Source organism: Anabrus simplex, chromosome 3, assembly GCF_040414725.1.
Source record: "Anabrus simplex isolate iqAnaSimp1 chromosome 3, ASM4041472v1, whole genome shotgun sequence".
Lineage (NCBI taxonomy): Eukaryota > Metazoa > Arthropoda > Insecta > Orthoptera > Tettigoniidae > Anabrus > Anabrus simplex.
Window position 1 is genome coordinate 430,926,178 of NC_090267.1, and position 20,862 is coordinate 430,947,039.

General features: G+C 39.0%; 1 protein-coding gene across 3 annotated transcripts in view; it reads right to left on the minus strand.

The window, feature by feature from the left end:
• LOC136867396 (mini-chromosome maintenance complex-binding protein) overlaps nt 1-20,862 on the minus strand; it is a 90,190-nt gene that overhangs the window by 12,698 nt on the left and 56,630 nt on the right. For all 3 annotated transcript variants that reach the window (XM_067144585.2, XM_067144586.2, XM_067144583.2), the window contains exons 9-11: nt 20,208-20,317; nt 16,175-16,308; nt 8,309-8,476 (exon numbers count right to left, since the gene is read on the minus strand). In XM_067144585.2, the coding sequence (XP_067000686.2) occupies nt 8,309-8,476; nt 16,175-16,308; nt 20,208-20,317 (412 nt within the window). The remainder of the gene's footprint in view (nt 1-8,308; nt 8,477-16,174; nt 16,309-20,207; nt 20,318-20,862) is intronic.

Consider the following 20,862-nt stretch of genomic DNA (forward strand, 5'->3'; position numbering starts at 1 on the left):
ATGGCCTTAATTAAGGTACAGCCCCAGCATTTGCCTGGTGTGAAAATGGGAAACCAGTGAGGTTCGAACCTACTATCTCCCGAATACTGGATACTGGCTGCACTTAAGCGACTACAGCTATCGAGCTCGGTTATCCCGGTTTGAAAGAGCGAGTAAACCAATGAAATGTTCAAATATACATACGTCTTCTAATCAGGAAACTCATGAATTTATTGCGAAAAAATGAGTGTGAAAAACTACAAAAGTCGGTGCAAGCAGCATTTGAGATTGAGGCAACGACTTCCGAATTCACCTGTGTTTTAGTGAGAATGGTGTAGGCACACAGTGCAACTCAAGCACAGTACCTCCAAGTATTTCGGAGAAGGTGGATAAAAGTTGTGGTCCCAACACCCCCCTGGACATACGCAGAGGATTTCATGGATACCAGAGCATAAAAAGTGGGGCACAGTTGAAAGATTTAACAAGTGCTTCATATAAAACATTCAATTTTTTACTTTCTTCCTTTCTGAATTTATTACATAATTAACAGCGATATTACATACCAGCTATTTTCAAATTTGGTTTCCCCATTCTTGCGGCAAATTTGTCTTACTAAATCCTGAATTAGAATTGCAGTACTGTATAATGGCACATACGTGTTTACAGCGCCCTTCGGCACCAGCCACACAGTCACAGTTCGATTCAACACAGTTTCGTTGATAGTTTAGTTGTAATAAAAATTTGAAGTATTACAGACTTCACTGAATCACATAAAATTAAAATGTAAAATATAATACTGAATATTTAATAATAATGAGCTAACGTAATTACCTCAATTGTAACTTTCTACGGGCTCTTGCCAACATTCGTCTGTCTTATGACGAAGCCAGTAAGTGTACAACTGGAAACAATTCGTCCTTCTTCAACCTGTAACACATGGCGACTGTCAACTAGTTTCTGCGCTTTATTCACTGTTGACTTGCGACTATTTTGGAAGTGTATGTACTCAATCCCGTATTGTATTACAACTTCCATAGCACTACGTCATATCTTGACGAAAAGATGCAACGATATATTTGCCGTAACTATGACACAAGTCTTCACTTCAGCGGAGCGCACTCTCACCGAATTAATTCTCGGAACTCTGCCAGAGCGCTCTGTTACTAGTACCGTGCACGCTCCCTATGCAGTAAAATACCAGTATAACAAAATTTTGGGGACCTCTGAAATTAATTTGTTATACTGAAATTTTGTTATACCAAAATAAGTCAATTCTTAAGAACACACCTAGTATTATATCTGTTAGTTATTGTTGTTTTTAGGGGCGGAACTACGAGGTCATCTACCCTGTTATATCTGTTGCAGGATCTATATAACTTCAAAATACCATTATGAGTTACAGTATTGACAGATGTTTTCAGAAAATCTATTTTTACATTATACCAGCAAGTCTACACATTGTTCCAGAAACTCATTTTTTGAAAAAGTATGTGATTTTCTTCTGAACAGATCCAGACACAAAAGCTCGTTCCAAATAGTCACCAACCACTGCACATGAATTTAAAACAGATTCTGGCACATCACTTTGTGACACAAGAAAATCTTGAAGGCTACGTGCCATGTTTGTTGCTTGCTGAAGAGTCAAGCTCTGTCGATCACAATCACTCTGGGGGTTGTCTTCCTCTTCTTCCTCATCACAAGGATCTCTATCATTCATAAGGTCCTCCACAATTTCCTCATTGGTGATTTCTTTATGGACTATTACATCACTATCTACATTGATGTAGTCGGTAAGACTTACCGTAGATGGCAGATCCAACGTTGTACACAAACGCTTCCAATTCTCCTCGGTTTCCACATCATCCAACACTTCACTTTCTGCGACGTCTTCTGTAAAAACCACTCCAGCTTTTCTAAAGCAGTTTGTGATGTCTGCACTCAGGGATTTCCATGCAGCATTAAACATCTGCATTGCTCCCAATATGCTGATGTTAATGTCTATTCGTGGCAACATTGCACAGCATTTGACGGACCACACGATCTCGGTAATGCAGCTTTACTGCATGAATTATACCCTGCAGCGGCTGCAGAATTTAAGTTGTATTTGGAGGCAAAAATAAAACTTTTACATGCTCCAAATGGTGAGGCACACAATTATGAGTAGAGCAATTGTCCAATAATAGAAGAATTCTCTTTTCGGCCTTCATCCGACATTCCAAGTCCAACGACCACTCTTTGAATAGCACATATGTCATCCATGCCTTAGAGTTGTGCCTGTATTCACAGGACAGATGCTGTACCGCCTTGAAGCACCTTGGCTTCCCAAACTTCCCACTAATGAGAGGCTTCAGTTTGTCCATCCCTGTGAAATTGGTGCACAAAAGAGCCGTGATACGTTCTTTTGAACGTTTGCCCCCAAAACACTTATTTTCCTTGAAATCAAGGGTTTTGTTCGGCATTAGTTTATAAAATAACGCAATTTCATCGCATTATAAATGTTTGCCGGCGAATATTCCTTCAAGGCATCCGTTAAGAGTCTCCAGCGGCCATGAAGACGCAACTCCCTTCGGGGCATTGTTAGCTTCACCACTTATAATTTTGTGGAATATGCCATATCTCTCCCGGAACCTATGAAGCCAACCATCACTACCCATAAACTCAGGTGACCCAAGCGAACGTGTGAAAGATCGCACATGCTCACAGAACAGTGGGCCATTAATTGGAATGTTTTTACTCCGCATTTTCACAAACCACGTATAGACGGCTTGGTGCACCTCCTTGTAGTCGGCTGTCCTGATCTTCTTATGCTGTGGACCTAGGGCATCAGCATCAATGTTTTCCTCCATCATACTTTTCTGTTTTAAAAACATAGAAGGTGTTAATGGGCTAATGCCATACTTCCTCGCTACTTCTCCTTTCTTTCCGCCTTTCTCTACTTCTGCAAGTATTTTACGTTTTTCACTCAACGAAAACTGCTGTCGCTTCCGCTTATCCATTTGCGATGATATGAACTTATTTAACAAAATGCACACAAACTTTGCAAGTTAAATGATATAACCTCAACAGAAACACATTTCGTTGCGAATTAAACATGAAGAAGAAACATGCAATGCATAATGCGAAGAAACCGTCGCATTCATTGGTGGATTACAAACATCGCGATCCTACTCAGCCAATAGTGTTATGTCTTACATTGGTTGATGGGCGAAACCTATTGGTTACACAAGGCGTAGCGTTCATTGGGGGATTGCAAACTTGGCGCTCCTACTCAGTTAATACAGTGGCGTCTTACACTGGATGATGGGCGAAGCATATTGGTTACACAAAAGCGATTGCCTTCTCGATCACGTACGGTGCATATATGGAAAATGGCGATCATATCGTCTGAATAACAAAATGATGTAACAAGAAAAATATTGGTCACAAAACAGGATAAATTTTAGTTTTAATTTGAGAAAATATGGTCAAATTGGTAAAGAAAAGAGCTCAATTTTAATTCGTTAAACTGAAATTACAAAATTTGTTAAAATGAAATATTTTAACACACAACAAATAGGGAAAAAGGAAGGGACCAAAAAAAATTCATTATCCTGAAAATTTCGTTATACTGGTGTTCGTTACAGCGGAATTCTACTGTGGATGCTTAGTGTGCAATTCTCCTCAATTCTGCTGTTTCATTATTGTATCATGCCACTTTATTACTGAACATTTTACTAACCTAACCACTTGACACGACCTGAAACTCTATCATTGGTTAGATTAATATACAACAAAAAAAGAATGTTGTATTTCTGAAAAGGTCTTGTTTTCATGGTCCAAAAGGTTAACACAGTCCAGAGTAATATATAAGTAATAATAATAACAACGTAAACGTTTCCACCTTTTCAATACTAAAATATATTCACAAAATTATAAATTACACGGTACTAGTTTCGACCCATCTAGGGGTCATCATCAGCCGTATTGGAGCAAAGATCACTTTTGGCGAAATCCTAAGAAAATGTTATTTTAAAGAATAACAAGTGAAATGAGATGTTATTATGGTAATAGTTAATAATACAAGGAATATACATACTAAGAGGTTTTTAACAAAGAATAAAGTATAAATGGGGTGTTGTAAAAATTATAATCATGGAAATTAGTAAGTTCTTGTACTGAAATGAAATATGGCTTAGGAAGAGGGCTTAAGGTGGGGCTGAAGGGTGCGGGAGAAAGTGTAATTGTCTTGAAAAAGTACCTTTGATTAAATTTAGGATTGAGTTTAGGTTGGCTGCATTATTGTTTCTGAGGAAAGTGATAAATAGATTGAAGAGTATGTTGGGTTTCTCTGAAATTTCATTGAGATTGTGACTGGCATTAAAGTATTGGTCTGGGTGTATGTAGTAATTTTCCATTATGTTGAGTAAAGGGCCCTTGTTTGCTAATACGAGGATGTCCATGTCTTGTTCAATATTGGTGAAATTATGGTTATAATCTTGCATGTGTTGGCCGATGGCTGAAAACCTGTTGTATTTTATTGCGTTAGTGTGCTCGTGGTATCTGATAATGAAGTTTCTCCCGGTTTGCCCGATGTAGGTTTTTTTTTACAGGTGGTACATTTGATCCTATAAACTCCTGATTTTAAAAAACTGCTGGTCTTGTTGATGTGTGAAGTATTGTATAAAACGTTCATGTTCTTATTGTTGGTTTTGAAGGCTATTTTAACGCCTTGTTTCTTTAAGATGTTGGTTAACTTGTAGATATCATTGTTGAACGTGAAGGTGGAAAATGTTAGAGGTTTGGTTATTTCTTTTTTGAGGGTAGTTTTTGGGCGATGTTTGTGTTTATTGATTATCCTTTGTATAAAATGATTGCTGAAGCCGTTGAATTTTGCGATTCCGCGGATTGTGTTGAGTTCGTTTTTTAGATCTTTATTGGACATAGGTATGCTGAAGGCTAGGTGAACTAGGCTGTTGTATGTGGCTCGTTTGTGGGACTGGGGGTGCACTGAATCTTGGCGAATGGTGGAGGCTGTTTGAGTGGGTTTTCTGAAAATTTTATAACTGAAAGAATCTGAGTTTCTAGTGATGGTTAAATCTAGAAAGTTGATTTTTTGATTTGATTCAGATTCTAGCGGGAATTTGATATGAGGATCAATATTGTTGAGTCTTGAGAGGGTGGTGGATGCGTTAATTGATTTCTCATTCATGATTACAAAGACATCGTCAACATATCTGGCCCAAAAGAGAATGTTTTCGAATTCGTTGTCAATTTTGGTGTATTCGAGGAAGTCCAGGTATATTTCTGCTAAGATACCTGAGGCCGGTGAACCCATTGTCAAACCATTTTGTTGATATATGACATTGTCAAAAGTGAAGAAGTTATTGTCGATGATAAGTTTTAATATTGTGATAAAGTCTTGTATCTCTAGTTTGCTTAAGTGGCCGTTTTTGTTTAAATTGTTTATAATTATCGGAATTAATTTTGATACTTGTATGCTTGGGTACATGTTTACAATATCGAAAGAGTGGATGGAGTGATCCGGTTGCAAATTGAACTTGTTTAGTTTTTCTACTAGCTCAGATGTGTTTTTAATAGACTTTTTGGATAAGAATTGATAATTTTTTCTTAAGAAACATTGGATGAATTGTGATATTTTGTATAAGGGACTCGGTCTATAGTTGATAATTGGCCGGATGGGAATTCCGGTTTTGTGAATTTTGGGAAGAGCTTTAGCAGTGGGGAGTCCTGGGTTCATATGTATGAGTTTGGATTTTTCCTGTTCGGTAAATAAAAATGAAGTGTTTTTAAGAGTTTGTTTAAGTAGTTTTTGAATTTTTTGGGTGGGGTCTTTTTTGATTATGGAAAATGAGCTGTCTGTGAAAAAGTTTTTTGTTTTTTCAATATATACTTTTTTTATCCATGATAACTGTTGCATTGCCTTTGTCAGCTTTGGTTACGATGAGTTCGTTGTCTTTATAATTTTCTTCTTGAGGGCGTATATGCGCTTTTGTTCAGCAATTTTTTCTCTATTATTGAGGTTATTTGCGGGTTTGGTTAAATTGGGGAGGATATCAGTCAGTTTCCTTTTAACATCGGTTCTAACCTCATTTTGCGTGTCTTCCGGCATTTTGCTGATGGCTAGCTCTGATTCTGTGATCATAGTAGCGGCTATGTTAAGGCTGTTCAAGTTTGGCCAGTTGTGTTTCGGTCCTTTGGATAAAGTTAAGTGTTCAATTTCACTTAAGGGCGTGTTAGATAGATTTACAACAGCTGGATGAAACTGCGTACGATCGAACGTGTTACTATTGGAGTTTCAAGTTTGTTGGTTATGTAGTTGGCAGTTTTTTAGCCTGTTGAGTTTATTCTCCAAATTTGACTGTTTTTTGGCTAGTTCGTAGAATAATTTGTTCTCTACTTCTTGATAGAATAGTGTCCATTGTGCGTTTGAAAGTAGTTTAGTCGCTGCGAGGTGAGTGTCGTATAATTTCTGATTCAAAAAAGATTTCTTCCTGTACAAGAATTTAATTTCGTCTCTTAACCATATTTTGTTTGTTTTGTTTTGAGTTTTGATGGTTTGAGGTGAAGTCCGATGTGTCTTTTTATTGCTTCTTAGAAAATTAGGTGTCAAGTTAAGTGATATACATTGCTTTAGGAAATCGATGTCTTTGCGTAATTTGGCTATCTTTAATTTTAGGCCTAGATATTGAAAGGCTTTCTGTTTTGCCTGGTAAGCTACATCATTAATGGTTATGAATTTCATGTTTTTGGTCCGTATTGAACTGAGAATAATATATAAGTAATAATAATAATAATAATAATAATAATAATAACAATGTAAACGTTTCCACCTTTTCAATACTAAAATATATTCACAAAATTACAAATTACACGGTACTAGTTTCGACCCATCTAGGGGTCATCATCAGCCGTATTGGAGCAAAGATCACTTTTGGCGAAATCCTAAGAAAATGTTATTTTAAAGAATAACAAGTGAAATGAGATGTTATTATGGTAATAGTTAATAATACAAGGAATATACATACTAAGAGGTTTTTAACAAAGAATAAAGTATAAATGGGGTGTTGTAAAAATTATAATCATGGAAATCAGTAAGTTCTTGTATTGAAATGAAATATGGCTTAGGAAGAGGGCTTAAGGTGGGGCTGAAGGGTGCGGGAGAAAGTGTAATTGTCTTGGAAAAGTACCTTTGATTAAATTTAGGATTGAGTTTAGGTTGGCTGCATTATTGTTTCTGAGGAAAGTGATAAATAGATCGAAGAGTATGTTGGGTTTCTCTGAAATTTCATTGAGATTGTGACTGGCATTAAAGTATTGGTCTAGGTGTATGTAGTAATTTTCCATTATGTTGAGTAAAGGGCCCTTGTTTGCTAATACGAGGATGTCCATGTCTTGTTCAATATTAGTGAAATTATGGTTATAATCTTGCATGTTGGCTGATGGCTGAAAACCTGTTGTATTTTATTGCGTTAGCGTGCTCGTGGTATCTGATAATGAAGTTTCTCCCGGTTTGCCCGATGTAGGTATTTTTACAGGTGGTACATTTGATCCTATAAACTCCTGATTTTAAAAAAACTGCTGGTCTTGTTGATGTGTGAAGTATTGTACCCTTCAGCCCCACCTTAAGCCCTCTTCCTAAGCCATATTTCATTTCAATACAAGAACTTACTGATTTCCATGATTATAATTTTTACAACACCCCATTTATACTTTATTCTTTGTTAAAAACCTCTTAGTATGTATATTCCTTGTATTATTAACTATTACCATAATAACATCTCATTTCACTTGTTATTCTTTAAAATAACATTTTCTTAGGATTTCGCCAAAAGTGATCTTTGCTCCAATACGGCTGATGATGACCCCTAGATGGGTCGAAACTAGTACCGTGTAATTTATAATTTTGTGAATATATTTTAGTATTGAAAAGGTGGAAACGTTTACGTTGTTATTATTATTACTTATATATTATTCTCAGTTCAATACGGACCAAAAACATGAAATTCATAACCATTAATAACAGTCCAGAGTGTTTTGCAGGATATGCTTGTGGTGAGTCGTTACCATACGGCAAGAAAGAGAAATATCGACCCTCACAACTAATGCACATTATCTTCCAAAATTATAACAGATAGCTGGTTCACCTAGTATATTGAAAATCCTTCCTTTCAATATTAAAAGAAAAAAATTTAATGCGTACACAGAGTGAGTGAAGTAGCAAATATATCAAGAAATAAGAAGAGCACAATTTGTACAGTTTGTTTCTGATACTAATCACACTACACATCAATATCAACAAGAGCTCTCACCAATCCTCCGCACAATTTACCTTTTGAAGCTGCGGGGACATATCGTAGTTAGAGCTTCGAACAACAGTCAGGTACGTTCTGATTCTATCGAGTAGCGATGCTTGCAAGAAGTGTCTAATAGCTTGCAAAGTTTCTTCCAGTGTGTCCACACATGATGGGTCAGTCTCCAGTGGAACCACAACAGAACACTGGAAATAGAGATTATAAAATTAATATGCTTCTAATGATAAGGGAACAAAAACAAACAAGCAACAAGTCAAGACATATATAGAAGGACAGAAACAGGAACAGGAGCACACTATACAATAAACACCAGTAACAAGTCAGTGCAGCTAGAATTTATGAATCTTGTGCTTTTCATTCCGTATTAACTTGAAAAGTCATAAAATATTCCTTAAAACAAAACAATTGAAGTTAAAACCTTATTCAATACAATACACATCTTCAACAAACAATTACATCAGGTACATGTTTTAGCCTAATTTTGGCCTTCTTCAGCCATAAAAATCATTAAACATACACTTGTGGTTAAAAAATATTTAAAATGATGAAACTGATGAACTAACATACACTGAAAATCTCTAAAATGAGTGTCGTTTTAAACTGTTTTTCTTAAAACTGGAATATTCATATTAGTGAAGTACGATTAAACAAGCTTGAAGACATAATTCTTAAACATTCGCTCAAACATAATATTTTTATGTTTAAAGGAGCAGTCAGAATACTGCACATTTTTACAAGTAATATATGACATACATTTTCTCGATAAATGTTCTAGATGAAAGAAGCCTGAAATCACAAATTCCAGTTGTAAAAATGATTCTGATTGAAGCCAACCCAAACAAGCAGGCAGTTGATAAGCAAAATTGTGTTGTGTTAGAAAGAAACAGCATCTATGGTTTCTAGATAGTGCACATGCTAGTAATAGTCAGCTATATTAGCTAATCCGCCGATGGGCGGCTTACAAATGCAAATGGAAGTACAAATATGCTTTACTGCACAATGGGCAGAAGATGCTCAGCTTCCATGGTATGCATTACTATGCAGTGTGCGGGAGAGGGTTATTAGGACAGAGTTGTATAGAACTCCAGGCAGAGGTCCATGGTCCATCTGTGAAAATACCAAAGAACAATTGGCATATATTGAAACGGTAACGCCCTACGAGCATTCACGTTTCATTCTTTTATTAAGTGGAGCTCGCTAATACCCGGCCGTAAGCTTGCGCCGAGCGCACTGGCATAGTGGGAACTGCGAGCAAGTTCGCGACGTTCCAGAACACCGGCCAAGGACAAGCGACGTCACGCAGAAGGTTCCTTCGTGTTCCATTGCTGCATGAACGAAATATAAGCGAGTCGCCAGCCTGGGGGTAAGGCAGAATGTAAGCAGAGAGAGCCTGCAGTAAAGCAGAGAGAGTGTGCGGTATGCGACGGCAGTGTGCTGAAGGCAGAGAGTGGAGTGAGTCGGCAGTAAGCCGTGAGTCAGCGAGTGTGTGCAAGTAAGCACGTCGCGACATAATTCGTCTCTCGGTCCGGCTGTATATTTGAATTCGTTTAAAGACTGTGTTCTCGCCAGCTTGAATTCATTTAAAGACTGTGTTCTCACATAAACTGTGCCAGCTTTGAATTCGTTTAAAAACTGTGTTCTCGCATTAATTGTGTCAGCTTTATTTCATTTAAAGACTGTGTTCTTGCATTAACTGTGCCAGCTTAATTTCATTTAAAGACTGTGTTCTTGCATTAACTGTGCCAGCATTGATTTCGTTCAAAGACTGTGTGAAAGCAGCGGTAGTATTTCTAGCCAGCCTCAATTTCATTTAAAGACTGTGTCTATCCGTTGAACTGTGTTGCATTATGATCTTAAGTGCCAGTGATAATCTGAAAATCACGACGTGCTGGAACTTGGACTGTCATTTATTTCAACAAATGTATTATGCTGGTGGAGTACAGTGCAGAGACTGTACTCGATAAATTTAATTTTCGTTATGAAGTGCTTGATCACCGCACCTCGGAAGGTCCTAGATTGTTTCATTTGCGTATTATTCCAAATACGAACTGTGACTCTAACTTTATCCTTGCTGCTGTGGGAACTATTTCGGCGTGCTTCGCCATAGGGAAGTGTCACACCAGTACCCCATGACGTCAAATGTGGAAGCTCCACATTTCCCCGCTCCTGCCTCTGGTTCGAGTCATCAACACTAATACAAACACCGACGACGGAAGACAACGCCGACGCCGACCGCAAGACGACGCAGCCGCCGCGGGACAACGTCCTCTTCACGCCCTCAGGGACAAATCTACAATTCAGCTATAAAAGGTGACATAATTATTTGCCTATTTATTGAATAAACTGAAGGATCCACTTAATCATGAATTTTTCTTTCACTACCCTTCTCTCTTACTCTCTTAGCATGGGCCGTACACGCCTTGTCGTTCCTCATGCTCTCCGATATACTGAAGTACGGGCGTTCCTGTTACAGAGAGAAGGTAGTGAATAGTGGCACCCGTGACGTTGGGGCCAGATTAAAGAGAGTAAAGTGATAAAAATTAACTTTGAAATCAGTGATATCTTAACTTACCAATTCAAATAAAAGTGCATAGTACGTACGTTAATTCCAGTTCAGTGAATATGTTAAAATTTTACGAAGTTCAATTCAATGACTTTGACGAAATTTTAAACTTTTGGCACAGAACTCTGATCAAGTTTATGGCACAAGTGATTATTTTTCTCTTTCTCTTGCTATGTAAAACATTTCAGGCATAATATTCATGCACAGGCTTATATAAATTTTGATATTTATGTTGGTGAAATTTTGAACTTTACCATTGGACAATAATGGTGATATTTAATTTTATGCACAAGTGTTTGATATTTTGTGTTGGTGAAATTTTGAACTTTACCATTGGACAATAATGGTGATTTTACGTATGAGGTGAATGATTGTATTTTCTGCATTTTGTGAAAATAACGACATTAATATGGAAAATATACTAGCTGCCATCGAGGCTTTAAAAATCAGTCTAAATGACAGGATTACGGAAAGTAACACTAATCTCGGGCGTAGGATTGCTGAATCTAACAATACTTTAGGAGCTCAACTTAAAGAATCTAACGCGACCCTGGAAGCCACTAAGGCTAGTATAGGTCAACTTAGGGAGGCTAATGAAGCAACTAATCGTAGTATCACTCAACTAAGGGAAGCTAATGATGCCAACATTGTAAAATTGACAGAATCTGTTGATCAAAAATTTGCGGAAGTTAATAATAATTTGGAACGTAGGCTCAATAGTGCAGGTGCCGAAATTGAAAAAAGATTTAAAGAATCTAACAAAAGAATGGATTCTAAGTTTACGGAAATAAATGAAAGATTAACTCGTGACTTAGAAATCATTAAGCAAGATATAAAATCACAAGTGGCGGAGGACTTAAAACTTGCTTTCCCGTCTTCTTCTCAGGAAGTCCTTAAAGAAGTAGAAAGCTTAAAGGAAGAATTTCAAGAGTCCCATGCTCAATTATCTCTTGCGCAAACTAAAATCGCGTCTATTCAAGACAAACTTCATGAATCTGTTAAAAATAATTTCATGAAGTTGGGAAACGAAATTACTCTTCTGAAAAGTCAGCAAGAGGAGGCCGATAAACGTGTCAAGACTCAGTTAGATAATGCTCACACGCAGATTACTCGTATCTGTCGCGATGTAGCAGAAGTCAAGACCGACATAGAGAAGGAGGTCAAGGAAATTGAGAATTCCGTACAGGGGAAAATTAAAACCCTAAAACTTGAACTCCAAGGGGGTATAGAAGCTCTCAACAGCAAAGTATCGCAAATCGAACAGGATGTTTCATCATCTAGCCTTCACAACACTAGTGGAGAATCCATGAATGTTTCCACAATTTTTAAAATAACTGAGGAAAAACCAGCCAAATTTTCGGGGAAAGAGGAGTATACTGCTAAGGAGTTTCTCCTCAACCTCGAAGAATTCTTTCAAGAAAATCACGTTAAGACCGACCGTCGTTTACGAATAGCATCTCGATTGTTAGAAGGCAAGGCGTTAATGTGGTTTACCGCTTTTAAATTCAGTATTAACACTTACGAAGAATTTAAGGAAGCCTTACTTAGACGATTTTGGAGTGCTGAGGCTCAGCACCTGATAAAACTTCAATTATACTCTAGAAAGTATAACACGTCCGTCAATTCCTCGCGATATTCAGATTATCTCATATCTCAGCTTAAAAAGATGCAGTTTTTCGACCCTCCTTTACCGGAGCAAGAACTTATTCAGGTCATAACGCTGCAATTTCCACCAAATGTTCAGGAAATATTGGTGGCAGCAAACGTCCAGGACTTGGAGCAGCTCGATGATGTCCTGAGGAAACTCGATACTGCGCACACTCAGAGCGCAGCAAAAGCAGGTCGAACCAAAGAAACTACAACCAACTTTACGGAAATGAAAACTCCAGTTCAAGTAAATCCAGAACCGCGAGAAGAAAGAGAAACTCGCCGAGATATTCCGTTTCGGTATAGAAGATCTAGGAATCGCCCCTACGAAGGGAGGGCTAAGTTTCAACCTGGACCTTCATGGAGGCAGGCAGCTAATCAACCCAATGATAATAGGAACTCCCAGCGGGAAGAATTAGAGAAATGTTGGAGAGAGACTACGGAATATGTAAGGAATAAGAACAGGGAAGAGGGTTTACCTGGAGCAGCTTCTTTGGAATACCAGGCAGAGATACAGAGAAGAAATGAGAGAACGGAAATGGATACAAGAGCTACGGGTACAAAAAAAAAACTTTGTCGAAGCAATAAAGAGACTGCCTGAAAACCCGGAGGGAGGAGAAGTAGTATGTAGCGCACTCATTAACCATTGGTATTTAGAGGATGCAGATTTACTATATGAGGATTCAACACCACGACAGCCTCAGATACAACACGGCTTACCGATCATTATCATTAAGTTAGGCAATATGATTGTCCACTCTCTAGTAGACTCGGGATCGCAAGCCTCACTAATTTCGCAGAAATTAATAGATGTGGCGCAGGAGACGACCTACATCTCCATCTTGCCGGTTGCTCAAGTTAAGGTTAAAGGCATAGTTCCTGACAAAGCTATTAAATGCAAATTCCAGGCGTTTCTTGAGTTAGAAATTGGTGGTGTTAAGTTCCAACATCTATTTTTGATCTTGACGCAAATGAAATTTGACTTAATTCTTGGATCAGACTTTCTCATTCAACATGGGGGAATCATTGATTATCCCGCTAATGTGATTAAATTTTTCCACGTCGAATCTGTAGGGCTACAGTTGGTTACTTATAATGACGTGAAGAATCCGGAATGTGAGACCCCGGTGGGCATAGTAGAAGGCAAGATGAGCGAGGCTCCGCCTGTCGAAGAAAGCGTCCACGAAGAGGGGCGACCCGAGGAAGTGGGACCCGTAGAGGACCAGATGGCGTCCATTATCGATGATGAGTTTAACGAGGACCACTACAACTTCACGCTTTACGCCAATGTAGCTGAAAGCCCAGATTACGATGATGATAAAATAATAAAGGCAATCCAAGAGCTTTTTAAGAAGTTTTCAGATGTATTTTCTGAGAAACCTGGAGTCATTAAGGGTTTCAAGCACCGCTTAGATGTTACTGACACATCACCTTATAAGAAACGGCCTTATCCGACACCCGGAAGCCAACCCAGCCGAACGGGTTATGCGCGAAATTGCCAGATTCTGTAGATTGTATTGTGGACAACAGCATTGGAAGTGGGTTGAAGTTCTGCCCATTATGCAAAGGATCGTCAATACCACCATGCATGAGTCTATTCAGGACATCCCTTTGAGTGTACATAAAGGCCTCACCCCTGACAGACCTTGGGATCGAGTTTTGCCTGATCAACCTGACGCAGCAGTGAGCCAACAAGCTCGCATTACTAAGGCACTTCGGCAATTACGACATGCTGCTCAAATCCGAGAAAAGAAGTTACGACATCACAAGTTTCGACAACCATTACAAGTGGATGACCTAGTATTAATACGCAAGCCTGCAGTTTCACACCCTGACCAGGGAATTTACGCCAAATTTTGTCCCTTGTTCATAGGACTCTTCAGGATACTTACCGCACTAGATAATGGTGCCTACGAAGTAGGAAGGCCAGATAGCGACGTTGAGGGAATCTTCAACTCGGCCAATCTCAAGAAATACTTTACTAGGAGATGAGCGAAAAGAAAATCGCCCAGCAATTTTCTTTTTCCCGAGCAGGGGGGGAGATGAAACGGTAACGCCCTACGAGCATTCACGTTTCATTCTTTTATTAAGTGGAGCTCGCTAATACCCGGCCGTAAGCTTGCGCCGAGCGCACTGGCATAGTGGGAACTGCGAGCAAGTTCGCGACGTTCCAGAACACCGGCCAAGGACAAGCGACGTCACGCAGAAGGTTCCTTCGTGTTCCATTGCTGCATGAACGAAATATAAGCGAGTCGCCAGCCTGGGGTAAGGCAGAATGTAAGCAGAGAGAGCCTGCAGTAAAGCAGAGAGAGTGTGCGGTATGCGACGGCAGTGTGCTGAAGGCAGAGAGTGGAGTGAGTCGGCAGTAAGCCGTGAGTCAGCGAGTGTGTGCAAGTAAGCACGTCGCGACATAATTCGTCTCTCGGTCCGGCTGTATATTTGAATTCGTTTAAAGACTGTGTTCTCGCCAGCTTGAATTCATTTAAAGACTGTGTTCTCACATAAACTGTGCCAGCTTTGAATTCGTTTAAAAACTGTGTTCTCGCATTAATTGTGTCAGCTTTATTTCATTTAAAGACTGTGTTCTTGCATTAACTGTGCCAGCTTAATTTCATTTAAAGACTGTGTTCTTGCATTAACTGTGCCAGCATTGATTTCGTTCAAAGACTGTGTGAAAGCAGCGGTAGTATTTCTAGCCAGCCTCAATTTCATTTAAAGACTGTGTCTATCCGTTGAACTGTGTTGCATTATGATCTTAAGTGCCAGTGATAATCTGAAAATCACGACGTGCTGGAACTTGGACTGTCATTTATTTCAACAAATGTATTATGCTGGTGGAGTACAGTGCAGAGACTGTACTCGATAAATTTAATTTTCGTTATGAAGTGCTTGATCACCGCACCTCGGAAGGTCCTAGATTGTTTCATTTGCGTATTATTCCAAATACGAACTGTGACTCTAACTTTATCCTTGCTGCTGTGGGAACTATTTCGGTGTGCTTCGCCATAGGGAAGTGTCACACCAGTACCCCATGACGTCAAATGTGGAAGCTCCACATTTCCCCGCTCCTGCCTCTGGTTCGAGTCATCAACACTAATACAAACACCGACGACGGAAGACAACGCCGACGCCGACCGCAAGACGACGCAGCCGCCGCGGGACAACGTCCTCTTCACGCCCTCAGGGACAAATCTACAATTCAGCTATAAAAGGTGACATAATTATTTGCCTATTTATTGAATAAACTGAAGGATCCACTTAATCATGAATTTTTCTTTCACTACCCTTCTCTCTTACTCTCTTAGCATGGGCCGTACACGCCTTGTCGTTCCTCATGCTCTCCGATATACTGAAGTACGGGCGTTCCTGTTACAATATACAGTGGGAAGATGACCAATTCGTGGGCAATATTTGTAGTAGGTAAATTAAGTCCCAGTAGAGGCCTTAGTGAGAACAGGTTAGTAAGAGCATAGTATTTCAGAGTGAAACAGATCTTTTTACCCCAAATAGCAAGTTAGGAGGCTAGAGAGTGTTTGTCAAGCCAGGAGTGAAAGCTGTCAAAATAATGATTGGTGAGTTTTATGTGGAGCAGTTTCTACAGACTGTCATACATACGTACATACATACATACATACATACAATGTACAATCACAAGAGGAGAAGTGGCACTCACCGGCAGTAAGGATTTTCCCTCGGACAAAACAAGAACCGGAATATCATAGTCAAAGTCTAACTGATAATACTGGAACTCATACGACAGTTTTTGTTGTGAGATCAGACGTTCTAAAGCAGACATGTTGTGTACTCCTGTAAATAAGAACAAAGGAAAAATGTACATATATTCGTTGTCTACATCGGGGATCACCAACCTCTCTTAGTGGACTGCACTGCTTAGACAGAAATAGGGAAAAGGCCAAATTATACTGGATAACCCCAAAAGTAACTTTTGAGCATTTTTTGCAGGTTGTATTAGTGAAGGAATTAATAAACATTAGTGTGTGCATATGTTTGTACAGCAAAACAAAGATTCTAATGACAAGTTCACCATCAGATATACATCAATATAAATAAGGAAGTTATCAAAGTGGTGGATAACTTCCCTTGCTAGGAACAATCGTCAGTTGCAACGAAACAGCAGTCCCTAAATTCTCCAAGGGTTAGCACTTGGCACAGCAGTACTTAAATACACCTAGATAAGATCACTGAATGTGTGTCTCTACACCAAGGTCAGAATGATTACAAGTGAAATTTTATTATCAGTTCCATATTGGCTAGGCAATTTTTTTGACAGTATAAAATAAATTACTGTAATTGATCCACCTTTTCAATACATATAGACTACCCACTTAATTACAAACGGAAATTATAGTCATATTTTATAAGTAGTACATGTTTCAACCCATGTTGGATCATGCTCACCTTACTGAATATTGTGGTAGATATTGTGGTAGACATCCTAAAAAGTAAATACTTAAAAATAGATGGTCATATAAAACCTAATAAAATAAGATGATAAAAATAATAAACACACTGAACATTTTCTTTTGTCTAAAATATTTCTTCTTAATTGTGATAACTAGTAGCAAATGGTCTAATGTCAACAAGGTCACTTGCAAGTGCATTCAACAAGGCCTAAGGGAGAACATCTTCATCAAATCACAGAAGAAATTAACATAAGAAACAGTATCAGAAGAGACTGATTTTCACCAATATTACAAACTAACTTTTAACATGATGCTGAAAATAATGGAGAACACTTGAATAAGCAAGCCAACACTCAATGTTGACCAACATGGAGTGAAATTAGTACTATCATAAAAAATACAAGCATCATTTAATACCATGGAACTCGCGCCTCTGGACTTCATAACCACCTGGATTCGGTTAGAAAGTAAGTCCAAAGGTTGTGCAGGTACGTCGCATCCAGGTTAAGACAGGTCTCCACTGATTTAACATTTAAAGGCCGATCTCCACTGATTAACATTTAACAACAACATGTTAAATGTTAACTGGTGACACCAACATGTTAAATGTTGAATACTGTTTCATTTAACATTGTGTCCACACTTAATAAACGTGCTAAACTTGATTTTCTTTGTCTATATACAGGTAGTTCATCAAATCAATTTGTGGTAAAATATTTACGTGGTGTCTAATATTTTCAAACGAGGATATTGGACTCAGATGAAGAGGATTACCGGGCAAGTTGGCCATGCATTTAGGGACACGCGGCTGTGAGCTTGCATCCGGGAGATAGTGGGTTCGAATCCCACTGTCAGCAGCCCTGAAGATGGTTTTCTGTGGTTTCCCATTTTCACACCTGGCAAATGCTGGGGCTGTACCTTAATTAAGGCCACAGCCGCGTCCTTCCAAATCCTAGGCCTTTCCTATCTCATCGTCGCCGTAAGACCTATCTGTGTCTGTGCGACGTAAAGCCACTACCAAAAAGAAGAAAGATGAAGAGGATTTGGCCTTTGTTACTGCCACTGTTGCTTCCTGTTATGATTTAGCAATGCAGTTTTATTAGACATATTTCCTCCCCTCATCCTGCTCATTGCTTCAAAAGCAAACCACTTTGAAGTATAAACTTCGTCCGCTCCCACCCCCGACTTCCCACTTTTCTGAACTTTTTGCAATTCTCGATTGTACTGGGAGTGGAGGGACGCTAGTTCTTTTTGATGCACTCGCTGCAACAATTATAGACAATTTCAAGTTCCTGCAAACTGTCAGCTTTCATCGCTTTATCTCTGTATTCCTTTGATGAGACAACCCACAAACAAGGCCTTTCTATTACATAATGAAGTCCAGAGTAATCTCCTTGCTCTACTCCATTTTTTACTATAGTGCAGAGAGAACGACATGTGTGCGTACTGTATTTGTAGCTTATAAGAAAGAGAATGAGTGTTGCGGAGTGTTGTAACTATAATACTACTTCACGAGAAGCACGTCGTTTGCGTCGTTTAGGCTATCTGTTGGCATGGAAACAGCACGGAAGTTGTCGAAGCTGTGCCGACATCCCACGAATTTCACCAAATTGCGGAGAGGCAGATGTCGGCGTTTTACCCGCTGTTCCAGCACATCCCACATATTTTCAATGGGGTTCAAGTCAGGTAATTTTGCAAGCCAATCGAGATGTAACAGGGTGGGGGACTGTTCAAAAAACCAGTCACATATGTGTCCAGCCTGATGAACCTGTTGTCACCTTGAAAAATTGGAGTTTCATCCAGAATGGTTAAATAAACATGCTGGTTCATGTTAGTGGTCACCTCAGTGAGCGGGCCCAATCCATGATATGAAAAATACCCCCCAAGAGATCACAGACCCACCTCCGGCTAGAACTTGACCTTGCACACATCCAGGATGAAATGCTTCACTTGGCCTTTGGTGCACTCGACGACGTGCTTCATTGGAATACAGGCTAAAATGTGATTCATCAGACCACAGTACGTTCTGCCAGTTGGCTACTGTCCACGTTCAATGATTTGTAGCCCACTGAAGACGACAATTCTCAACATACAGATATTTATTCCCATAGGGAAACTGAAATATTTATACTGGAATTATTAATTTACTCATTCAGGACAAATAATTCAGGTTCCCTGTGGGAATCAGTATCTATATGATCTGATGGCCTAGTAGGCATCAGTTTTTATGAAAGAGACAAAATCTCACATAGTGCATTGACACTGCCAGTGGCTCCAAGTAGCCTACGCAGTTGCCTCCACGGTATGCACTAGCCATGCGTCTTGGTAGGTGTGCTAGTTACCAACTGATGAGCCCAAATTGGCACACTGGAGCGAAATGCTGGCAACCAAGAAAGAGTTTGCTGGAAAATTTAAAATGCCCAATAATGGACCAATTGCTGTATACTGGAATCACAATTCTGACGTCATGTTTCATGGCCACGTGTAGTACACCACTGCTTGTAGACATTAACAGCCCGCTGCAAAATACGAACAAATCCAGCGACTTCACGCATGGCCATTGTCATTCTATCACATCCTTACATCTACCCATGGTAACGTACACTGTCCGCTTGAAACATCAAGGCCCGTCTCACTGATTGCTACTGCCTTATGCTCACGAAGAGGCAGTGCACGTGTGGTTCAGCATGTAACTAGTTTGCTGCACCCCATGCACAGGCTTAATGATCCATCAGTGCGTGCCCACTAGGGCGACTAATATTTTGTCCGATGAGCTTAACTTCTTTGGAAAAATTTCTGGCACCTCTTGTGTAATATATAAGTAATAATAATAATAACGTAAATGTTTCCACCTTTTCAATACAATATATTCACAAAATTACAAAATTATACGGTACTAGTTTCGACCCATCTAGGGGTCATCATCAGCCGTATTGGAGCAAAGATCATTTGTGCCGAAATCCTAAGACAATATTATTTTAAAGAATAACAAGTGAAATGAGATGTTATGGTAATAGTTAATAATACAAGGAATATACATACTAAGAGGTAGTTGGTAGGATATAAAACCATTATTATTATTATTATTATTATTATTATTATTATTATTATTATTATTATTATTACTATTAAAAATATTACTATTATAATAATTAAGTTTAAATATTGTATGTCAATTGCTACATGCCTCACATGAAAAATCAACCTACAGACAAATGTAAAAAAAAAAAAAAAAAGCAAATTACAAGGCTCTAAAACAGATAAAAACAGACAGTATCTTACCAGTGTTCTGAAGCTGTCCAGGTTGGAGCTCAGTCTCATCCAAGATTAGATGCGTGTGGTTACTCAGCTGCAAAATTCCACTACGTAACTGGTTGCTAACATAGTCTTTCCTTAAACAAAGAGAAAATGCATAACAAAGTTGTAGAAATCAGTGCATAACAACATTTTTAAGTGAGTGAGTCAGAGAGAGAGAGACTGCGCATGTACATTTATTGGGTCATCCTGAAATAAATTAGTGGGATTAAACGGACTATGTTTCATTCATAACAATATTATTGTAGCAATTTCTGAATAAAGCCAATCATTTTGCAAAGGGACATACAAATGAACAAAAAACTGGTGCTGCAGCCGTGATGGGCTTAGGCCCCCCAAGCAACTGCTATTCACCCCAAAGGCCTGCAGATTGTAAAATGATGTGTGGTCAGCATGATAAATCTGGGCTGGTATTCTTTGGGTTTCTAGACTGGGGTCACAATCTCACTACAAAGTAGCTCCCCAACCGTTTTCACATAGGCCGAGTGGACCTCGAACCAGCCCCCAGCTACAGGTAAAAATCCCTCATCTGGTTACGAATTGAACCCAGGGCCTCTCGCTAAGAGGCAGGCTCGTTGGCCTTAGATTACATGGCTGGCTAATATTTCTGGTACTGGGAATT